The 18636-nt window shown below is 36.9% G+C and overlaps 1 protein-coding gene across 1 annotated transcript in view; it reads left to right on the top strand.

Annotated features, from left to right (window-relative positions):
• The window catches only part of PDE5A (phosphodiesterase 5A), a 127373-nt gene that overhangs the window by 26997 nt on the left and 81740 nt on the right, over window positions 1-18636 (top strand). Inside the window, exons 3-5 of the mRNA XM_063108167.1 lie at window positions 14228-14299; window positions 15977-16066; window positions 18387-18524. Coding sequence (XP_062964237.1) covers window positions 14228-14299; window positions 15977-16066; window positions 18387-18524 — 300 coding nt within the window. The remainder of the gene's footprint in view (window positions 1-14227; window positions 14300-15976; window positions 16067-18386; window positions 18525-18636) is intronic.

Here is an 18636-nt window from a genome sequence, read left to right as displayed (position 1 = left end):
CATCTCATTTCTCTTATCCCCATTACAGCAAAACTTTTTTTTTTTTTTTTTTTTTTTTTTTTTACGATGTGGAAAATTTTTTATGTAATACAATTTTAAGAGGGGGAAGAAAAGCAAGATATAAAACCAGAGAGTTGTGAAGGCAAGGCCAGGGAAGTTCTGGTGATGGGATCCCAGTTTCATGTCTTCAAAGTACTGCAAAATATTAACAGTAGTTATCTCATGATAGTGAGATTAGGGATTTTTTTTTTTTTTTCACGGTTTCAGTTTTTGTATTCCTTTTTTTTTTTTTTTTTAATTTTATTTTTTCGATATACATTGTGGCTGATTATTGCTCCCCATCACCAAAACCTCCCTCCCTTCTCCCTCCCCCCTCCCCCCCAACAATGTCCTTTCTCTTTGCTTGTCATATCAACTTCAAATAATTGTGGTTGTTATATCTTCTCCCCCACCCCCGGTTTTTTTTTTTTTTTTTTTTGTGTGTGTGTGTGTGTGTGTGTGTGTGTGTGTGTGTGAATTTATATATTAATTTTTAGCTCCCACCAATAAGTGAGAACATGTGGTATTTCTCTTTCTGTGCCTGACTTGTTTCACTTAATATAATTCTCTCAAGTTCCATCCATGTTGTTGCAAATGGCAGTATTTCATTCATTTTTATAGCTGAGTAGTATTCCATTGTGTAGATGTACCACATTTTCCGTATCCACTCATCTGATGATGGGCATTTGGGCTGGTTCCAACTCTTGGCTATTGTAAAGAGTGCTGCGATAAACATTGGGGAACAGGTATACCTTCGACTTGATGATTTCCATTCCTCTGGGTATATTCCCAACAGTGGGATAGCTGGGTCATATGGTAGATCTATCTGCAATTGTTTGAGGAACCTCCATACCATTTTCCATAGAGGCTGCACCATTTTGCAGTCCCACCAACAATGTATGAGAGTTCCTTTTTCTCCGCAACCTCGCCAGCATTTATCGTTCAGAGTCTTTTGGATTTTAGCCATCCTAACTGGGGTTAGATGGTATCTCAATGTGGTTTTGATTTGCATTTCCCAGATGCTGAGTGATGTTAAGCATTTTTTCATATGTCTGTTGGCCATTTGTATATCTTCCTTAGAGAAATGCCTACTTAGCTCTTTTGCCCATTTTTTAATTGGGTTGCTTGTTTTCTTCTTGTAAAGTTGTTTGAGTTCCTTATATATTCTGGATATTAATCCTTTCCAAAGGAAAAATAAACAAATGGGATTATATCAAACTAAAAAGCTTCTGCACAGCAAAAGAAACAATTAACAGAGTTAAAAGACAACCAACAGAGTGGGAGAAAATATTTGCAAAATATACATCTAGAGCAAAACTCTTTAAAGACTTGTCCAGTGCATGTTTTCCTTTTCCATTTCCTTCTATTCTGTCTTGAACACACTCCACCCAGTCTTCCACATTCACCACTCTGTGGAAGCCATTCTTGACAAGGTCCCCATGGCTTCTGCAGGGTAAGAACTAGTGATCATTTCTCATTCCTCATCTTACCTGGCCTGTCAGCAGCATATGACATTGTTGGTGATCACTTCTTCCTACAGGATAGAGTTTTTTCTCTTGTTTACCAAGACCTCAGACCACCCCATTTCCTCCTGTCCCTCTGTCTCCTTGGCTGGTATCTGTTCATCACAATAGTGCTAAATGGCTCCGCCCTGGACCCTATGCTCTGACTATACTCACTCCTTGAGTGATTTTATCTACTTTCAAGGCTTGAAATACCATTTATGTGCTGACCAAACTGATACTGCAGCTGTACTTATTTCTTCAATTTAAACTCATATATTCAAGGGCTGGCCTGTGGCTCAGTCAGGCGAGTGCGGTGCTGATAACACCAAGGCCATGGGTTCAGATCCTATATAGTGATGGCCGGTTGGCTCACTGGCTGAGCGTGGTGCTGACAACACCAAGTCAAGGGTTAAGATCCCCTTACCGGTCATCTTTTAAAAAATAAATAAATAAATAAAAATAAACTCATATACTCAACCACTTCCTTGACTTCTCTACCTATACATATCTAACAGGCATCTCAAACTTAACAAATCCAATACCAAACTCCTGATCTTTCTTCTCACTAAATCTGCTCCACACTCATCCCCATCTCAGTTAACAGCTTCTCTATAATTCCAGCAATTCCAGCTAAATTCCTTGAAGCCATCCCTCGCTTCTTTCTCACAGCGGACATCCAATTCATCAGCAAATATTGTTAGCTTTACTTTCTATCACTGCTGGCGACTAGCACGGCTACTACCCTGGGTCCAGCCATTAATACTTTTATGTAGCACCTGGATTATCATAGCAGCCCCTAACTAGTATCCCTCCTTCAAGCCTTTAACTCACCACAGTCTATTCTCAACACAGATTTTATAAAACCTGTTAGATCTCATCACTCCCCTGCTCAGAACCCTCCAGTGACTTTCCATTTCACCTGATAACAAAGGCCTTACATGATCTGGCTCCTGATGCCCCTCTGACCTTACCTCCTGTAATTACCTCTCCCCCTCCTCTTCTCTCCAGCACACTGGCAGACTTGCTGTTTCTCAGGTAAGCTACAGCCCCAAGGCCTTTGCATTTGCTGTTTCCACTGCCTGGAAGTGTCTTCCCCCAGATGTCCACATGGCTCACTCTCTCACCTCCTTCAGGTTTTTACTCAAATGACACCTACCTCGGCAAGACTTTCTTTGGCCATCCTATGGAATACCAGTTATTCCCTTCCTTCTCTACTCTGTTGTCTTCATAACACTTAAGCACTTAATCACCACTGGACATACTACATATTGACTTACATTGTTTATTGTCTCTCTCTTCTCACTAAGCTCCACTACAGCAAGGTGGGATACAAGAATGTTCACAGAGGAACTGATATTTAAACTGCATTTATGGTGTGCTGTAATCTAATTTACTTGAGAATTTGTAGTATGATTCTTTTTGGGGAGTGTTTCTTTATAATTTTGAAGCATGGTAACCAGGATCGATTGACAAACTAAAGGATCTCAAGTACAATTTTAACTAAGGCTATGTGGTAAATAGAAGTAGGGTTGGGATCTTCATGCTAACACTTAGAGGTCAGTAATAACTATCATTTGTTGATATTATCCGCATTTTAGATGAGGAAATATGGACAAATACGGACTTGGTCAAGTTAAGGAAATTTCCCAGTATCACTTATCTATTAAGTGGCAGAGGTGGCATTCAGACCTACATTGTCTTATTCTAAGGTTGCATTTTTCTCACCATGCAATAATTGCTTTCCTTCATCTTTATTAGTGGTTATACCTGAAAAGCTACCTATCAACTGCTTACTATTTTAGTTTTTTGAAATGTAAGTTATGGACTGGAATAATATAATAATAAAATCCAGAGTTGCAAGCAATGATTCCAAATACTATTAATTATTTTATTGTATATTACTTGGCACAGCTATGTGGAAGACGGCATGTCTTTTTTTTTTTTTTTTTTTTTTTTTTTTTGTCAGTGCCATGTGCAACCAAGAGTTTTGCTGGTGAAAAACACATGTGTATATCTATGCTTTCATATATGATTAACTTTTCAGATTCATCTTCCATTTGGAGGAAAAACACTTAGAGATAAAATTATGTTTGGGCTGTGACAACATAATAGACTGCTGTCTACGTGAAGGATTTGTTGAGTGTAAAATAATTTGTTACATACATATATAGGTATGTATGTAAACATGTATACATACACACTCCCATACACACACTTTTTTCCTTGGATCTCTTAAGCCAAATGATATAGATCTCTAGCTTCCCATGGCTACAGATGATTAGCTGGACCAGTAAAGACAATAGCAGTGATCTGAACACTCAGTTCAACTCTAATAAAAAAGGTATTCTCTCCACCCCTTTGATACCAACTTTATTTTTCAAATGAGATTCAGCCTTTTCGGTGTTTTGCTGTATAAGACTTGCTTTTTGCGACTTTTGCTGTGTTATTTCTCTTCTGTTTGTATTAGGTGCACATTATGGGCACACCACTTTACCCTGTAATTATCAGGAAACTTTATTAGCACAGCATTTTACCAGACCGGAAAGACATGGACCTGTTTTAAGTGCAGACGGTGCTGGAACAAACTTGATCATGGCCTAACAGTCCAAATCCAACAACACCGTCCAGGGTAAGCCTGTGCTTTTCAGGCCAGCACCTACAGGCATCCAGGACACCACCCTTAAAATAAATCTTAGTTATTAAATAGATCCAGAGCTCCGAAGTCATTCTTGGCAATGTCATGTGTAAAGGTGAGCACCAACAATGGTGGGATTATTCTGATGCAAAGTACAGTTTGTACTACATATGTTGATATACAAATTTTTGTTGTAATTTTGGGCTTACTCCCAATGAAGCAGAGAGGCAGAGTGTGAAAGGAAGAGCTCTGACTTGCAGCAAACATGACATTGTCTTTAAGTGCTGGCTTAAGAGCAGTGATTCCTTGAGCAGGTTTCTTCACTTCTCTGTACTTTAGGTGACTGGTCTGTAAAGTTTCAGCATGCAGGACAAACACACAGGGTGGTTTTCAAAGTCCTAGTGAAAAGAGATATGTGACAGGACCCACCACAGAGCTCTTCACCTAGTCGGGGTTCAGATAAGGTCCGTTTCCTCCTCCTGAGAATGTTGCAAGCCAGACAAATGGAGGAACGGAAAGTCAAACAACAATAGTAAACACCGAACGTGCCCTGCCATGGGAAAAACAGCAGGCTCTTTTCTGCTATGTAACCTTTGTGTCCCCAGCAGTTTTTAAAGAGCATATAAGGAGACTTTGCTCCCAATGGCTATGTGCTGTTCCATCTCGGGACTAAATCTCTGAATCTCAAGGGACAGAAAGGTCTAATAAGAAGGCAGAAGGTCTCTAAGGTTTTAGGTGTAAGACCGTTACCTCATTGCTTAAAAGCTCATGTATAAAAGCAGAGAGTTTAATATTTGGCAGGGATGAGGAGTGTGTGTGTGTGTGTGTGTGTGTGTGTGTGTGTGTGTGTGTGTGTGTGTGTGTGTGTGTGTGTGTGTGTGTGTGTGTGTATCTGTGTCTGTGTGTGTGTGTGCGCATGCACGCGTGCAAAGGGAGGAGGATAAACACCAGGATCAAGAATTATGCCCAGCATTGCATTGTGTGGAAGGAGCCCAGTCTCAGATTGAAACTCTTCCCACGGGTGTTCCTGGGGTAGGATAGCTACCAGTCCTCAGAAGTTTGATTTGTCCTGGCCCCATCTGGGCAGTGTCCATCCTGCCTAATATCACAGAGCAAGTGTTCAGGACCTCAGGCTGTGTCACCATCACCCAGACAGCTAGGAACTTGGCATATGGGACTCCACTTTCACATATGTTCAGCAATTACAAAATCACTTGTTTTTTTTAATACTTTAAAATTTTTTAGTTAAAATTTACATACAGTAAAATACACAGACCTTAATGTACAATTGGATGAGTTTTGAAAAATGTATATATATCTGTGTAACTAACATCCCAGTCAGTCCCCCTACCACCCATGGGTAACACTGTTTTGATATCACCATAAAGTAGTTTTGCTCTTTTTTGAAGAAAAAGAATCTACTTATTTTTGAGACTGCATTATTATCCATTTTTCCCTGATACATAGGATCTTTTTATGTTGCATAAATGGTTCTTGGCTATAAAAACATGTCACAAGATTTATAATCTAAGTCAAAGAAAACAGAATTTTTAGCACCCATTTGTCTTTGTTTCTTAGAGTTATAATTTTGAAATTGTTCCATTCCCTTTGATGAAAATATGCATTTACAAGATAAGCATGCTTAGAGAATTGAAGACTAAGTCTTGATATGAACCGGAAAACCCTTGGTCTTTGTGATTCCTTTAGTTTTGTTGGGAAAATTCAAAATTAATTCTTTCAGTAGCTTTTTTTGCCTTTAAAACAGAACCTGCTTATTGTATCAGCTTTACTGATAATCAACTGCTCTGCACTCCGGCTTCTGTAAACTGCACTTGCTTATTGCAATAGCTACATGAATGCTGAGAAAACGAAACATATTCCTACACTAGCTACATGAATGCTAAGGAAGCGAAAGAGTCCATCTATATAAACCCTGTAAAACCTAAACTCAGGGCTCAGATCTTGGAGTGCTAGCTCATCTGGGCCCGTGGGTGTAATAAAATACTTGACTCTCCAACCCTCTGAGTGCCAACTGCTTCTCTGTCAAGTCCATTCCATAGCAGTTTAAGAGAAAAGTCCTTAAGAAGCTGTAATTCATGCTAGTGTTGGTCTCACTTTTCCCTGGAAGGAGTAGTTGAAAGAATGTAGGCTTTGGGATCGGACCTGGAGAGAACCTGGGTCTACACATTCTTGGACTAGCTATGTAACTTTTCTGAACATCAGGTTGCTCTGTGATAAAATGGAAATAATAATTAAAGAATTATGGCAAAGATTAAATGAATCAACAAAGTGCCTGTCACATAGTGGGCTTTCCTTTCTTTTTTTAATGGCAAAATTTTTAGCATATGAATTTTTCTGTTTTGGGCTGGGAAGAAATTTATTAACTATAATAGACAATACTATCACTTATCATGTATTTCTGATGCCATTTATTTTCAGGGCATTGATTTTTTATATCTTACAACTTTCTAGAAGCTTCTCTTCAACTTGGTTGCCTATTCCTAGGCTGTAAGAATGAACTAAAGGTATCATTCTCCTTTATTCACACTTGTCCTCCAGCCCTGGAAGATCCATAAACATTCTCTTGAGATAAATAGTAGGTCTACAGGTGCTTGTACATACACAGGATAAAAGGGGTCGCAATCAGATAAAATCACCTTGATTCTAAAATTCATTAATAAAAGCCCAGCAACCTGAAATGACAAGTGTAAAGGTCAAATTGGGAAAGGTACACACAGGCAACACAGAAGAAGAAACGAACATAGTCAATAAGAATTTTAAAAATGTTCATTGCCTCTGGTAATCAGGAAAATGCAAATTAAAGCAATGATGAAATACAGTTTTATAACTATCAGATTGGCAAACATTAAGATAGCCTGATAGTGATGGATATGCTAACTACCTTATGTGAGTCATTGTATGCATGTATTCAAACAACAAATATGTATAATTAAATTTTAAAATTAAAAAACCTTGTTTATACTGGATGATGGTGAGGATGTAAGGTTAACAGAAACTCTATGCATTGTTAGTAAAGGTATTAATTTCTGTATCCATTTTGAAGATTAACAAGAGACACTTGCTCAGGTGCACAAGGAGGCCTATATAGAAATGTTCATTATAGATTGTTGGTAATAGCAAAAAATTACAAACAACCCAGATGTTTATCATTTGGTGGTCAAATGAATACAATTTGCTCAGGAATGCAATATTATTTATAAGATGAATGAACCAGATCTATATGAATTGATCTAAAAAACAATATTGAATACAATCACAAGTTGCAAAATGATGCATATTATATGATTTTATTTAAGTAACCTTTTTTAAAGTTCTATGTCTTGTTTATGGATTTATATATTTGTTAAGAGTGTAATGAAGGGCCGAGCCCGTGGCGCACTTGGTAGAGTGCTGCGCTGGGAGCGTGGCGACTCTCCCGCCGCGGGTTCGGATCCCATATAGGAATGACCAGTGCGCTCACTGGCTGAGTGCTGGTCACGAAAAAGACAAAAAAAAAAAAAAAAAAAAAAAAAAAAAAAAAAATTCTAAAAAAAAAAAAAAAAAAAAAAAAAAAAAGAGTGTAATGAAAAAGATTGACTGTGGGAAGTAGGGATGGGAGGAAGAAGGATGAGACTGAGAAAAGAAAGTCCAATTTAATTTTATCTTAATTTAATATTTAACTTAATAATGATGATGATGATGATGATAAAGGAAACATCATCAAATATTAACATTTAGTAATTCTATATCAATTGTTCTCAAAGTGTCTTTTGTCCCTGGACCAGCATCATTTGGCATCACCTGAGAACTTTTGCCAAAACAAATTCTCAGGTTCCAACCCAGATCTACTGAATCTGAAACTGGGGATGGGGCCCAGGAAACGGTGTTTTAATAAGCCCTACTCCATCACTGTTCTAGATGACAGACATGAATGTTTACTATCTCATTCTCTGTGATTTTTCTATATTTTTAAAATTAAAAATTTAATATCTCAAGCTTTTCTTTCCCCCTCTGGCAAAGTCCTTCTAGGTTATAAGTTTCAACTTTGTAACTAAAGGCTTATTAAGAACATAAACTTCTTATTGCCACATAAAGTTCTCAGACATGGGTAGATTTCTTAATATTGAGCAAAGGGTAGATAGAGGGAAAAAATGGACAGGTATAATTAATTATTATTTGAATGTGAATTGTCCAGTTTAAAACCTCACCTTAAAAAAATTTGATCCCCTCTTGCACTTTGATCCCATTATCATCAACAAATATCTCTCAAGCACTGAGTGCATTCAGAGCAATGCAAAGTATTAAGGATACCATAAGGCATGAGATATAAATCATGTCCTTAGAAAACAATCTAATTGGAGAGTCAGGATGTGAGTAGAGTAAATGAGGTTAAAAAGGAGAACACAGTGCCTTGTTGTCAGATGTATGGCATACACAACTGCCACACAGAATTTCAGAGGGGTTAGTTGGAAGGGAAGGCTTTTTGGAGACCCAGCCTCAATAGAGAACATGAAAGGCAGTATTTCAAGGAATGATGTGAACAAAGTACACTAGGATACTAGTTCAAAGACACACGTAAGTGATATTAATTCAAGTTGAGGGTGTGCAATATTAGGTAGAATCTTTAATTTTAATCCTATAGATGCATGAAACCATTTAAAATTTTTTGAGAAATGAAGTGATCTGTGTATGCAAGTGTCCCAGGAAGGTAAATTTGACTTAAGTGTCAAAGATGGACTGAAGTCAAGAAGACAGTCAGGTCAGGGCCTTAAAAGAAAATGAGGATTTAGATGATGAAACAGAAGATACATTGTGGCATAAGGAATGTGTTAGTTTCTTATTGCTGCTGTAAAAAAACTATCAGAAATTTAGTGACTTAAAATAACACAAATGTATTATATTACAGCTTTGCAGGTAAGAGTCTAAAATAGTTCTCACTGGGCTGAAATCAGGGTGTCAGCAGGGCTGTGTTCCTGTGTGGAGTCTCTAGGGAAGGATCTGTTCTCTTGCCTTTTCCAGCTTCTGCAGGCTAACTGTACCCCTTGGCTCATGGCCCCTTCCTCCATCACTAAAACCTGCAGCATAGCATCTTCAGTTCTCCTTGTCTCTGATTCTCCTGCCTTCCTTTTTCTCTTACAAGGACCCTTGTGATTACATTGGGCCTACCCAGATGATTCAGGATAACGTTTCCATCTCCAGATCCTTAATCACATCTGCAAAGTTCCTTTTGCCATTTAAGGGTAACATATTCAGAGGTTCCAGAGTCTAGGACAAGGACATCATTGAGGGTCATAATGTTTCCTGCCACATGGAATATTACCATAATTTGAGGATTGCCTAGGATTTGGAAGAGAGATACAAAAGCCTGGACTGGTCATGTCAACCCTCTCACTTTGTTTGCTCATCTGTAAAACGGGTGGGAGACCTTCCAAACTTAACATTCTGACTAGAATGTCAACTCCATGAGTACAGGGATTTTTATCTGTCTTTTTTATTACTGTGTCTTCACTGTCTAGAGCAATGACTGGCACATAAAGGCATGCAGTAATTGTTTGTTGAACGAAGTACTTATTGCAGAATGAATGAATGAGTCAAATGTTTGAAAAGAGCACTGGGGAGAATTCACTACAAGCTCCTATATATATTGTCAAGTTCTAGTTTTCTCAGCGAAGTGTGTGGTTTTGGCTCAGATTAGACTTTGTAGAATCCTTTCATTACGATGGAGACATTCTGAGGCTGGGAGAGAGGGATACTAAGATTTGTAGTCTGTTCCTCCCTTGCTTTGTTTCCATTGTGAGTATCCCCCTGGAACTGGGACCAGGGAAATGTATTAGTATTGATGTATGGCTTCAGTAAATGTCTGGGGCAGCTGCTATTGAAGAAGAAATTACTCTCTGTGGCAATGATCAGTTGCCCTGAAACAACCAGCTGTCACATTCCACACCGCTCACCCAGTGAGACTCAAGTCTTGCCCTTAGCATTCTTAAAAGAACACTCGACCCTGTGAGGACATGAGAACATAATATCTATTTATGCTGTGGAAAGTGCCAGTAAAATAGAAAACAGAGAGGCTTCTTCATGCTTAAAAAATAGCATGGAGTAACTGCATGTGAGGGTACAGGTAGCCAGCAGGTATGCAGAATAGACTTTCTGATATGGAAGCTAACATTTTTAGGGGTATTGCCTCTCACATATGAAGTCAGACGTATACTTGAAATAAAAGCTGTCATTGAAAACTGACATTTAAAAGCCTATAGTTAGCAATTATTTGATTTGAAGAAAATGAACCAATTTGTTTAAAGGAGCAGTAGATGACCAAAGAAGGAAGGACTTTATATCAACACGAGAAGGCAGAGGGTCCTAATTTTGCTCAGCATCCTTGAAATTCAGAGAATTAAACTGTTCTTTGTGTTTTACTGTCTATGTGACCTTGGACAAACACTATACCTTTTCTTCTGTATTTATCATGTATTTATCATAAACTGTTCTTATCAGTGTTGTTTTAAAAATGTCATCCATCTGGGGATGGAGGCATATATGCATATTAGATATATTTCCCTGGTCTGATAGTCTCTTGAGAGAACTTGCCTGGTTTTTGTGTTTGTTTGTTTTGTTTTTCTTTTTTATAACAATTATATTCAATTAATAATTCCTTAAACAAGTTAACCTCTAATATCTAAGTCTATGAAATTAGTAGAGAGAGAAATAATTGGTTACTGGAAAGGATGAAAACTTTATTGTTGGAAGTTCTCATTTTATGAAGTTGCCCAATGGTAAAATATTTTGCTTTAATGTTGGGGAAAAAAATTAAATATAGTAAAGACCTGCTATTTAGGGGGTCCAAAGTAGGTTTTAAAGCCTATGAACAAGACTTCTGCAGACTGAACAGATACAGAAGGATACCCCCCCCCGTTCTGCCAACAAATAGAAGATAAATTTCACCTGAAACAATTTTTTAAATACACAGATGAGCTCAAGAAATGGAAAACCCCAGAAACAAGGAAGGGAATTCAAAGTAAGGAAAGTGAGTGACCAAAAGCCAAATGGGCACACGGAGGTCTAAGATTGAGTATAGTGAGATTCCTGTCTAAGGCTATGGGATGAGTCCACACTGCAGGCATAGTGGGAGGCAGAGGGAGTGAAACTAAACTCAGATCGGAAGCCTTGCTCTGTGGAAGTTCCGCCTGTGAAACTGGCCTAGCAAAACTCCACAAGCAGCTGGGAGAAGCAAGGAAGTTTGCCTTCTGCCTGCAGTTGTGAGAGAAAGAATAGACACCTGTGAACCACGAGAACATGCACCTGTGCCCCACACAGGTAGGGAGTTCAAATTCCCACCAGCAGTGCAGTGCAAAGACAAACAGGGAATCTCTGTGTGTGGACACTTCATGACTCGGGGAACATGGGACAGTTGTGGAAAACAGTCCCTGCTGAGGATGAACTTACAGCCAGAATTAAGTATGTTCAAAGAGATAAAAGTAGAAAAGCATTAGTATTAAAGGAAGAGGGAGAAGAAAAAATAATAAACAGGTGAAAAAAGAACCAAATAGAAATTCTAGAAATGAAAAATACAGTTAATGAACTGCATGAACACTATCATGTGGGTTGAAAATTGTGAATAATGGTATAAATTTAGTATGGTTTCAGGGACATTGTTCTCTTAACCAGAGAGAATACTTTTTAGCCCCCAGTTAGAAATAATGCTTACCGTATAAATATACGTGACTCTAAAACATGCAGATTAAAACTTAAGTTCAAATGGGGATACAGGTATTAATAAGGGGAGAGCTCTGAGGACCAGCCCCATGTCTATTAAAGAAGCCTTATTTTGAGTGCTCTTCCATTTAAATGGAAGATACTGCAGAACCTCTGGAACAGGCCATATTTTGGTTCTGCTTTTCTAGTAGGGATTGATGCTCCCTGACCCACGCATAAAACATTTTACATCCTCCTCTCTACTGACTCTCCTCTACAATCCAAATCACCATTCAGTCACCCAGTGTACAGATCACTGACTAGACCGAGGGTATCTGTAGCCAACAGCCATGGGTCACAGGGAGCTTTGACCTCATTTTCAAGAGGTTCCAGTGTGTGAATCTAACCAATTATTTTTACTAGTCCTGATTCAGAAAAGAAATTGTGAAGCTGACATTATTTCTTCTCTTATAAGACTGAAAGAAACTATCGTCTCATTGTCAATTTATGGTGATATAGTGATGGACTAAAATGTTAATATAGTTTGATTATTGATCATTTAACAAGCAGCTAGCTTTTTGTTCCTTTATATTTTTGAGTGAGCAGGAGCCTTCCCTTTACTTTCTTGCTTAGCACATTGCCTCACACAGCTCCAGGTACAAATAGCATATGAATATATTACTTTTGTGTAATGATCAGAGAAGTTTTACTTAACAATCTCTATATGTTTTAAACGCATCTTCCTCAAAATGAGGATTTGAAAATTTAAGTTTTTCTTTATAAAATCACTTATTAAAGAAAAATGAAAAGTCTAATGTCATCATTTCTGAGAAGACTTCTCTTTTACCCACATTGGGTGCTTCTTCAGTGCTCCTAGCACTCGATAGGCGTCCATATCCTAAAACTGATCACTCCGTCCTACTGTGCTACCAAGCGTGTGTTTATGGATCCCTCACTCTTGATTCTGAACTCCTTCAGGGTAGTTACTTCCAGTTTTAATCACTCTTTTGTACATAGTGGGCACTGTATATATTTGTTGAGTAAATGAAAGGATGAATGAATGAGTTACGAACACTTAAAATAACCAAGTTATACTTGTACTGCTCTATCAGTTATATTTTGAGTGAACACGCCTAGCTACAATCCAGACATTTTTGACCTTAGTCAAAAGCTTTCCTAGGCATTTAGTCATTGAAGTTGGAGCATCTAGAACTCTGTCAGCTATTTTCAAGAGCTAAAGAATATGCAGAAGTAAAGTAGAGTTGAACTAAGCACAATAAAAAGGTATAGGGTAATTGGATAATTCTGCTTTTTTTTTTCTGTCTTTCTTTCCTTTTTTTTTTTTTTTTTTTAAATTAACATCCCTTTACTCTATCATAAGAGTGGGGGGGGGGAGGAAAGGTGTTGAGATGACCCCAAAACTACATCAGACAAGAATGTATTTCCCCTTCCTTGTTCTGCCTTCCTACAGGAGAATTTTATATCCTTTTCTTAAAGCTAAGGGAGTGGAGAGAACTGAGAAAACAAGGATGAACCTACTCACTCAAAATTAAGGACCTCAAATTCCTAAAGTGTATTCGTTATAATAGCTTATTTTGCTGATATTAAGTTGCAGAAGGAAAAAAAGAGTAGAATTTATAAGTAATGAAGAGGAAGCAAAAGTAAGTTGGAGGTCTTTATAAGACTCAAAATGAAGTTGTAACCAAATGGGTAAGTAAAACACACTTTCAAATGCCTTCTGATCTATTTGAAATAAGGCTCAGCCTGTTAATTCCTGTTTTGATTTTTCAGTAACCTCTTGCACCAAAAATAAGTCTGTTGAAGGTAAAATAATTCTCAAGGGCAGAAGTTTCAAAAGAAGTTGGACTGCATCCCTGCATTAAGAGTTATTTTCACCCTAATGATCCTCTTGCATTCCTTCTACGATTGGCCACTGGGTCCTGTTTCATTTTTAGTAAAAGAGCATTTGGCCCTTTTGAAATGTTACATTTAAACCAATATTAAATGTTCATTTTAAAATATATTTTATTTGAAATGTATAGAAATTTGTTTATATTCAAAAACTATGGAAAATATTCACTTAAAATGTGATTGACAATAATTTCATTCAAAATGCAGTGTGAAATCACAGAATCAAATATAGTTTGGGTCCCAAGAAGTTAAAAACAGTTGAACTCTTACTAGGAAAAAAGAATGTAGTCAATGATACAGAACTGTTTTAAATGCTCAGGGGTTTTTGTTTGTAGCTTAGTGTTATTTTAAATCACATGTAGAATATCTTCTGTATACATACTTCAGTGAATTTGTACCAGTAATTTCAGTCAACAAAAAACGTGTCACTTTTCTCTCATTCCAGGTTGTTGGTGTAGCCCAGGCCATCAACAAGAAATCAGAAAATGGTGGGACATTCACTGAGAAGGATGAAAAGGTACCAAAACCTTTGTCCGGCAAAATGCGAATTTAGGAAGATGCTTTCACTTTCTAGTGTATGAACCTGTAGGATTAGCTGTTGCTGTAATTGTTTATCACGAGAAACACTGTGGTTAATAATGATCTGAAATATACAAAAGTGTATCTTTGGCTAAATACAATGTTGATTGGACCTGGAGTACCTGTGCTATTCAGTAAGAAGAAAGCCCCAAATGCTCTCGCAGTGCCGCCAGGCCTCTCCAGGGCTGTGTGCATGTTTGGGCCACACAGATGTGACTCATGGTATTTTAACTCTCTCATTTGCCTTTCTTCACTGCTGTAAAGAGATTCAACCTTTAGTAAAAACCCCTAAAAGCACTGCTTCAAGTTCAGCGGTGCTGGTTAGCTAAAAATCGGAATTGCCTCCTGGTGAAGCAAATTTCCTAATGTTTTATAAGCATTGCGCACAGACAGTGGGGCGCCAAGGTGTGAGTTCAGGCTGGGTGATGTGAATTTTGCTTCAGAAAGAGCAGCAGTCAGTGTTACTTTATTGCTCTTGTCATGCAACTCTGAAGGAATACGTACCACACACCACGTTGACATGCTTTCCGTTTAAGGATGGAGGCCCTTAAACCTGTTTATAATTTTGTTCTGTGAGTAGGTTCTATTATTTCTCCTACTGAATATGTAATTATATGTTATATCATAGCCCACTGAATTCTTATTTCAAACCCATTACTATTTATGTTGTTCCCCTGAAAATTAATTGGAGCTTTTGAATTTGGAGGACATCCAAACAAGATTGGGTTATTTTTTGTCTCTGTGCTGTTGACTGCATTGGCACCTGTGTTGGTCTCCATGTTTTAATTGCCTCAGAACAGAGCAAGTACCTTTTTAAATTAGAAAAATAGACATGTAGCCTCCTGTTCTGTTAATGACAACTGAGAATATTTGGTGGGAAAACATGGTTCTCAATTGGCTTTATATTTACATTGGCTTTATATTATGTTTATAGTCCATTACTGTAAACCCCTCTTGAATCAGTTTGTGATTTTTAAGCATTATCAAATCTTGGCAAAATAAATCCATAATTGTGAATGAAGTATGTCATCTAAAGATTTATTTTAATCAATAATTAATGTAACTGTGAGCACATTACCCTAGAATAATATATGAAGATGTTAAAAAGAACATATTTACACCAAATATTTGCAACTTTATGTAATATTTAACTTTATACTTTGATTGCCAATATTCTTTTCACAAGTATGTGAACTTTTGTTTGCTGTGGTAATAAGTTATAAGCTTTTTACATAGTCCCAGCATAGACCCAAGTCTTAATATCGTGCAGAGGCTACACCAGATTGCATACAGCAAATTACAATTTCATATGATATAAAGAGGTCTTTATCTTAGATCCTCTCCTCCTTCTCCTTATTTATCTATATGTAGATAAATTTACCTATACGTAGATACATTTACCTAATGTATGACCCTTGGAGACTGTTAACACTTGACATCTACTAGTTGTACCATTCAGCTAACACTTGGTTTGCATCTTTCCTAATTTGATGCAGAACAAACATACACTTTTGACTTTCTAACAGTGAATATGTTTGAATGCTTTTTGTGATTCAGGAAATAGAACCAGACAGTTTTATAGACAATTCTTATTTGGGTATGATCTGTTTTCTAGGACTTTGCTGCTTATTTGACATTTTGTGGTATTGTTCTTCATAATGCTCAACTCTATGAGACTTCACTGCTGGAGAACAAGAGAAATCAGGTAAATCTGATTACTAAAGACAGAGTATAGAAATTCTTTTTTTTAAAGCTTAAATTTTTATACAAGTAATGTATGCAGATAATTAAAAATCCAAATAGTACAGATTCGATTTCTAAATATTTTATCTGTTTCTTCTAATAGTTACTTCCATTTGGACAATATTCATTAACTTGAGAGATGAGGATTTATTTGACTTACCCCACCCCTTTCTTGCCCTTATCCTACCAGTATCATTACATCAGTGTTCTAAGTTACTGTATGGGTTGCATTTCTGATGTTAAATAATGGCTCTAGTTCTTGCTCTTGATTCCATACTTTATAAGATGAGCATCTCAGCATCCCTGTCATTCTCTTCGTCTCTTCTTCCCAGCTACCACTCCTTAGCCCTGTCTTTCCCACCTGGCCTTTTTCCTTTATGCTACTTATGTTTATAACATATATATTGTTCTACAACCATGATGAACTTTTTTTAAGTTTCGTCTTGGTAAACTCAAAAGTTGCAATTTAAAATTAACTTTATAATTACTATGATTATATATATGTTAATATTACCTTTGTTTTATAACTTTTAGTTTTTTCTGATGTGTCTGAATTTCTTTCTTTTTTGCCTTGAACTATTTGCTCTAGGGTGGCCTCATGTTCTTGAAATTTTCCCCCCGAATCTCTTCATTATATTAGGCATTCTGTTGAGTTTGTCTTTTTCTTGGAGATGTCCAAATTGAGGTTCTCCTTTCCTCTCCCAAGCTAAACACTTTATACTTATGCTTGCTGCACAGGCGTCGTCCTAGAATTTTTCTTCACTGCTTTGTTAGAGAGATTCCACTATTTTCTGGATCCCATAACTACTTTCTTAGTTTATTTCCTTGTTTCGTTGAGCACATCCTCAATTAATTACTTAAGAAAGGATATTGGTGAGATAAGCTTTCTGAGTCCTTGCATTATGAAAATATCTTTTGTACCATTCTACCACTTAGACTGGGTATAAAATTATAAATTGAAAAATCAGTTTCTCAGAATTTAAAAGTAGTACTTTATCTTCTAACTGGCATCTATGTTCTGCTTCTTGGCTCTTTATAGCTATTTTATATACATTACCTATAATATACATTAACATATAACATATTTTATTTATTATATATGACATTTTATTATGTATTATATTATATTATATATACATATTTTGTCTATTTGTCTATAAACTATTCAGATTATTTGTCAGTGCTTTCATAACTTAATTTTACAGTGTGACTCTTCTTTCATTGATCATACTGGTACCCATATGTCAGGCCATCCCTTTGAGTCTGGAGACTTAAGCAGGCCCTTTGGTTCTATTTAATTTTTTTTCATTATTTCTTTAATAATATATCATCTCCACCCTCTGTCTTCCCTTTTAGAACCGTGTTAAGATGTTGGACCTTCAGATGCTGTCAACTGCAGTATCTTCCTAACTCTTCTCCCTGCTCCATTCTTTCCACCCTTTAATCCGGTCCCCATTTCTGCAAACACAAATGGGATCACATCACTTCGCTCCTGTAGGCCATCGGTCTGAAGTTCTTCAAAAGCCGTACAGGGCTTTTGGAGTATTTTCCCTGTGTACCTCTGCACTGTCATCACCCCTCTTTATATACTATACTCCCTTAAAACTTGATCAAAACTTTGAGTATGCTACTTTCTCTCAATTCTATTCTTTTTGCCTAAAATATTTCCCTCCCCACATTGCCTAAATGATTTCTACTCATCTTTGTTACCTCAGCTAGGGTTGTATGGCTCCAGTAAATTTTCTCTAACACCCTCTCTACCCCCTCATCAAATAAATCTTTGTGGGATTCAAAGAAGTTTTATAGAGTTCAAAGAAAAGAGAAATTACCACAGAAAACACAAAAACTAACTCTTAAAACTTTGGATAATGTTTATTGTGTTTTGTGATAGTGTTGATAAATGTTGATCTCAGAAGTTTGGAACAACAACATTAACAGTGTGTATTATATACCAGATCCTGTTCAAAATGCTTTGTAAATATTAACTTATTTAATCCTCACAAAAGCCCTATGATTTTGGGTACTATTATTATCCCCATTTTTAAGAAACTTGCCCTAGGTCACAAAGCTAGCTGGAAAGGAAGTCAGGATTAAAAACTGATTACTCTGGCTCCACAGCCTGTGATCTTAGCCACTATACTATCCTTACTAACAATCAATAGGGAATTTTGTTAGTAAGCAGAGACATATTTGATATAAACAATTTATAACCCATAGATACTATTTTGCTTTCATAATTACAAACAGTTTCTAAATAACAACATCTTAATATTTTTGTCTAGGTGCTGCTTGACCTTGCTAGCTTAATTTTTGAAGAACAACAATCATTAGAAGTAATTCTGAAGAAAATAGCTGCCACAATTATTTCTTTCATGCAGGTGCAGAAATGCACAATTTTCATAGTGGATGAAGATTGCTCTGTGAGTACAAAGTGTGACTTTTTATTTTTAGAAAGACAGAAACTTGTATTCCTGAAAGCACTGCTTTTAGACTTCGTCTTGGCCCCAGAACTCTCTCAAACCCAACTGAATA

The sequence above is a fragment of the Cynocephalus volans genome, chromosome 9, assembly GCF_027409185.1.
Source record: "Cynocephalus volans isolate mCynVol1 chromosome 9, mCynVol1.pri, whole genome shotgun sequence".
Classification (NCBI taxonomy): Eukaryota; Metazoa; Chordata; class Mammalia; order Dermoptera; family Cynocephalidae; genus Cynocephalus; species Cynocephalus volans.
This window is presented reverse-complemented; position numbering and strand designations above follow the sequence as displayed.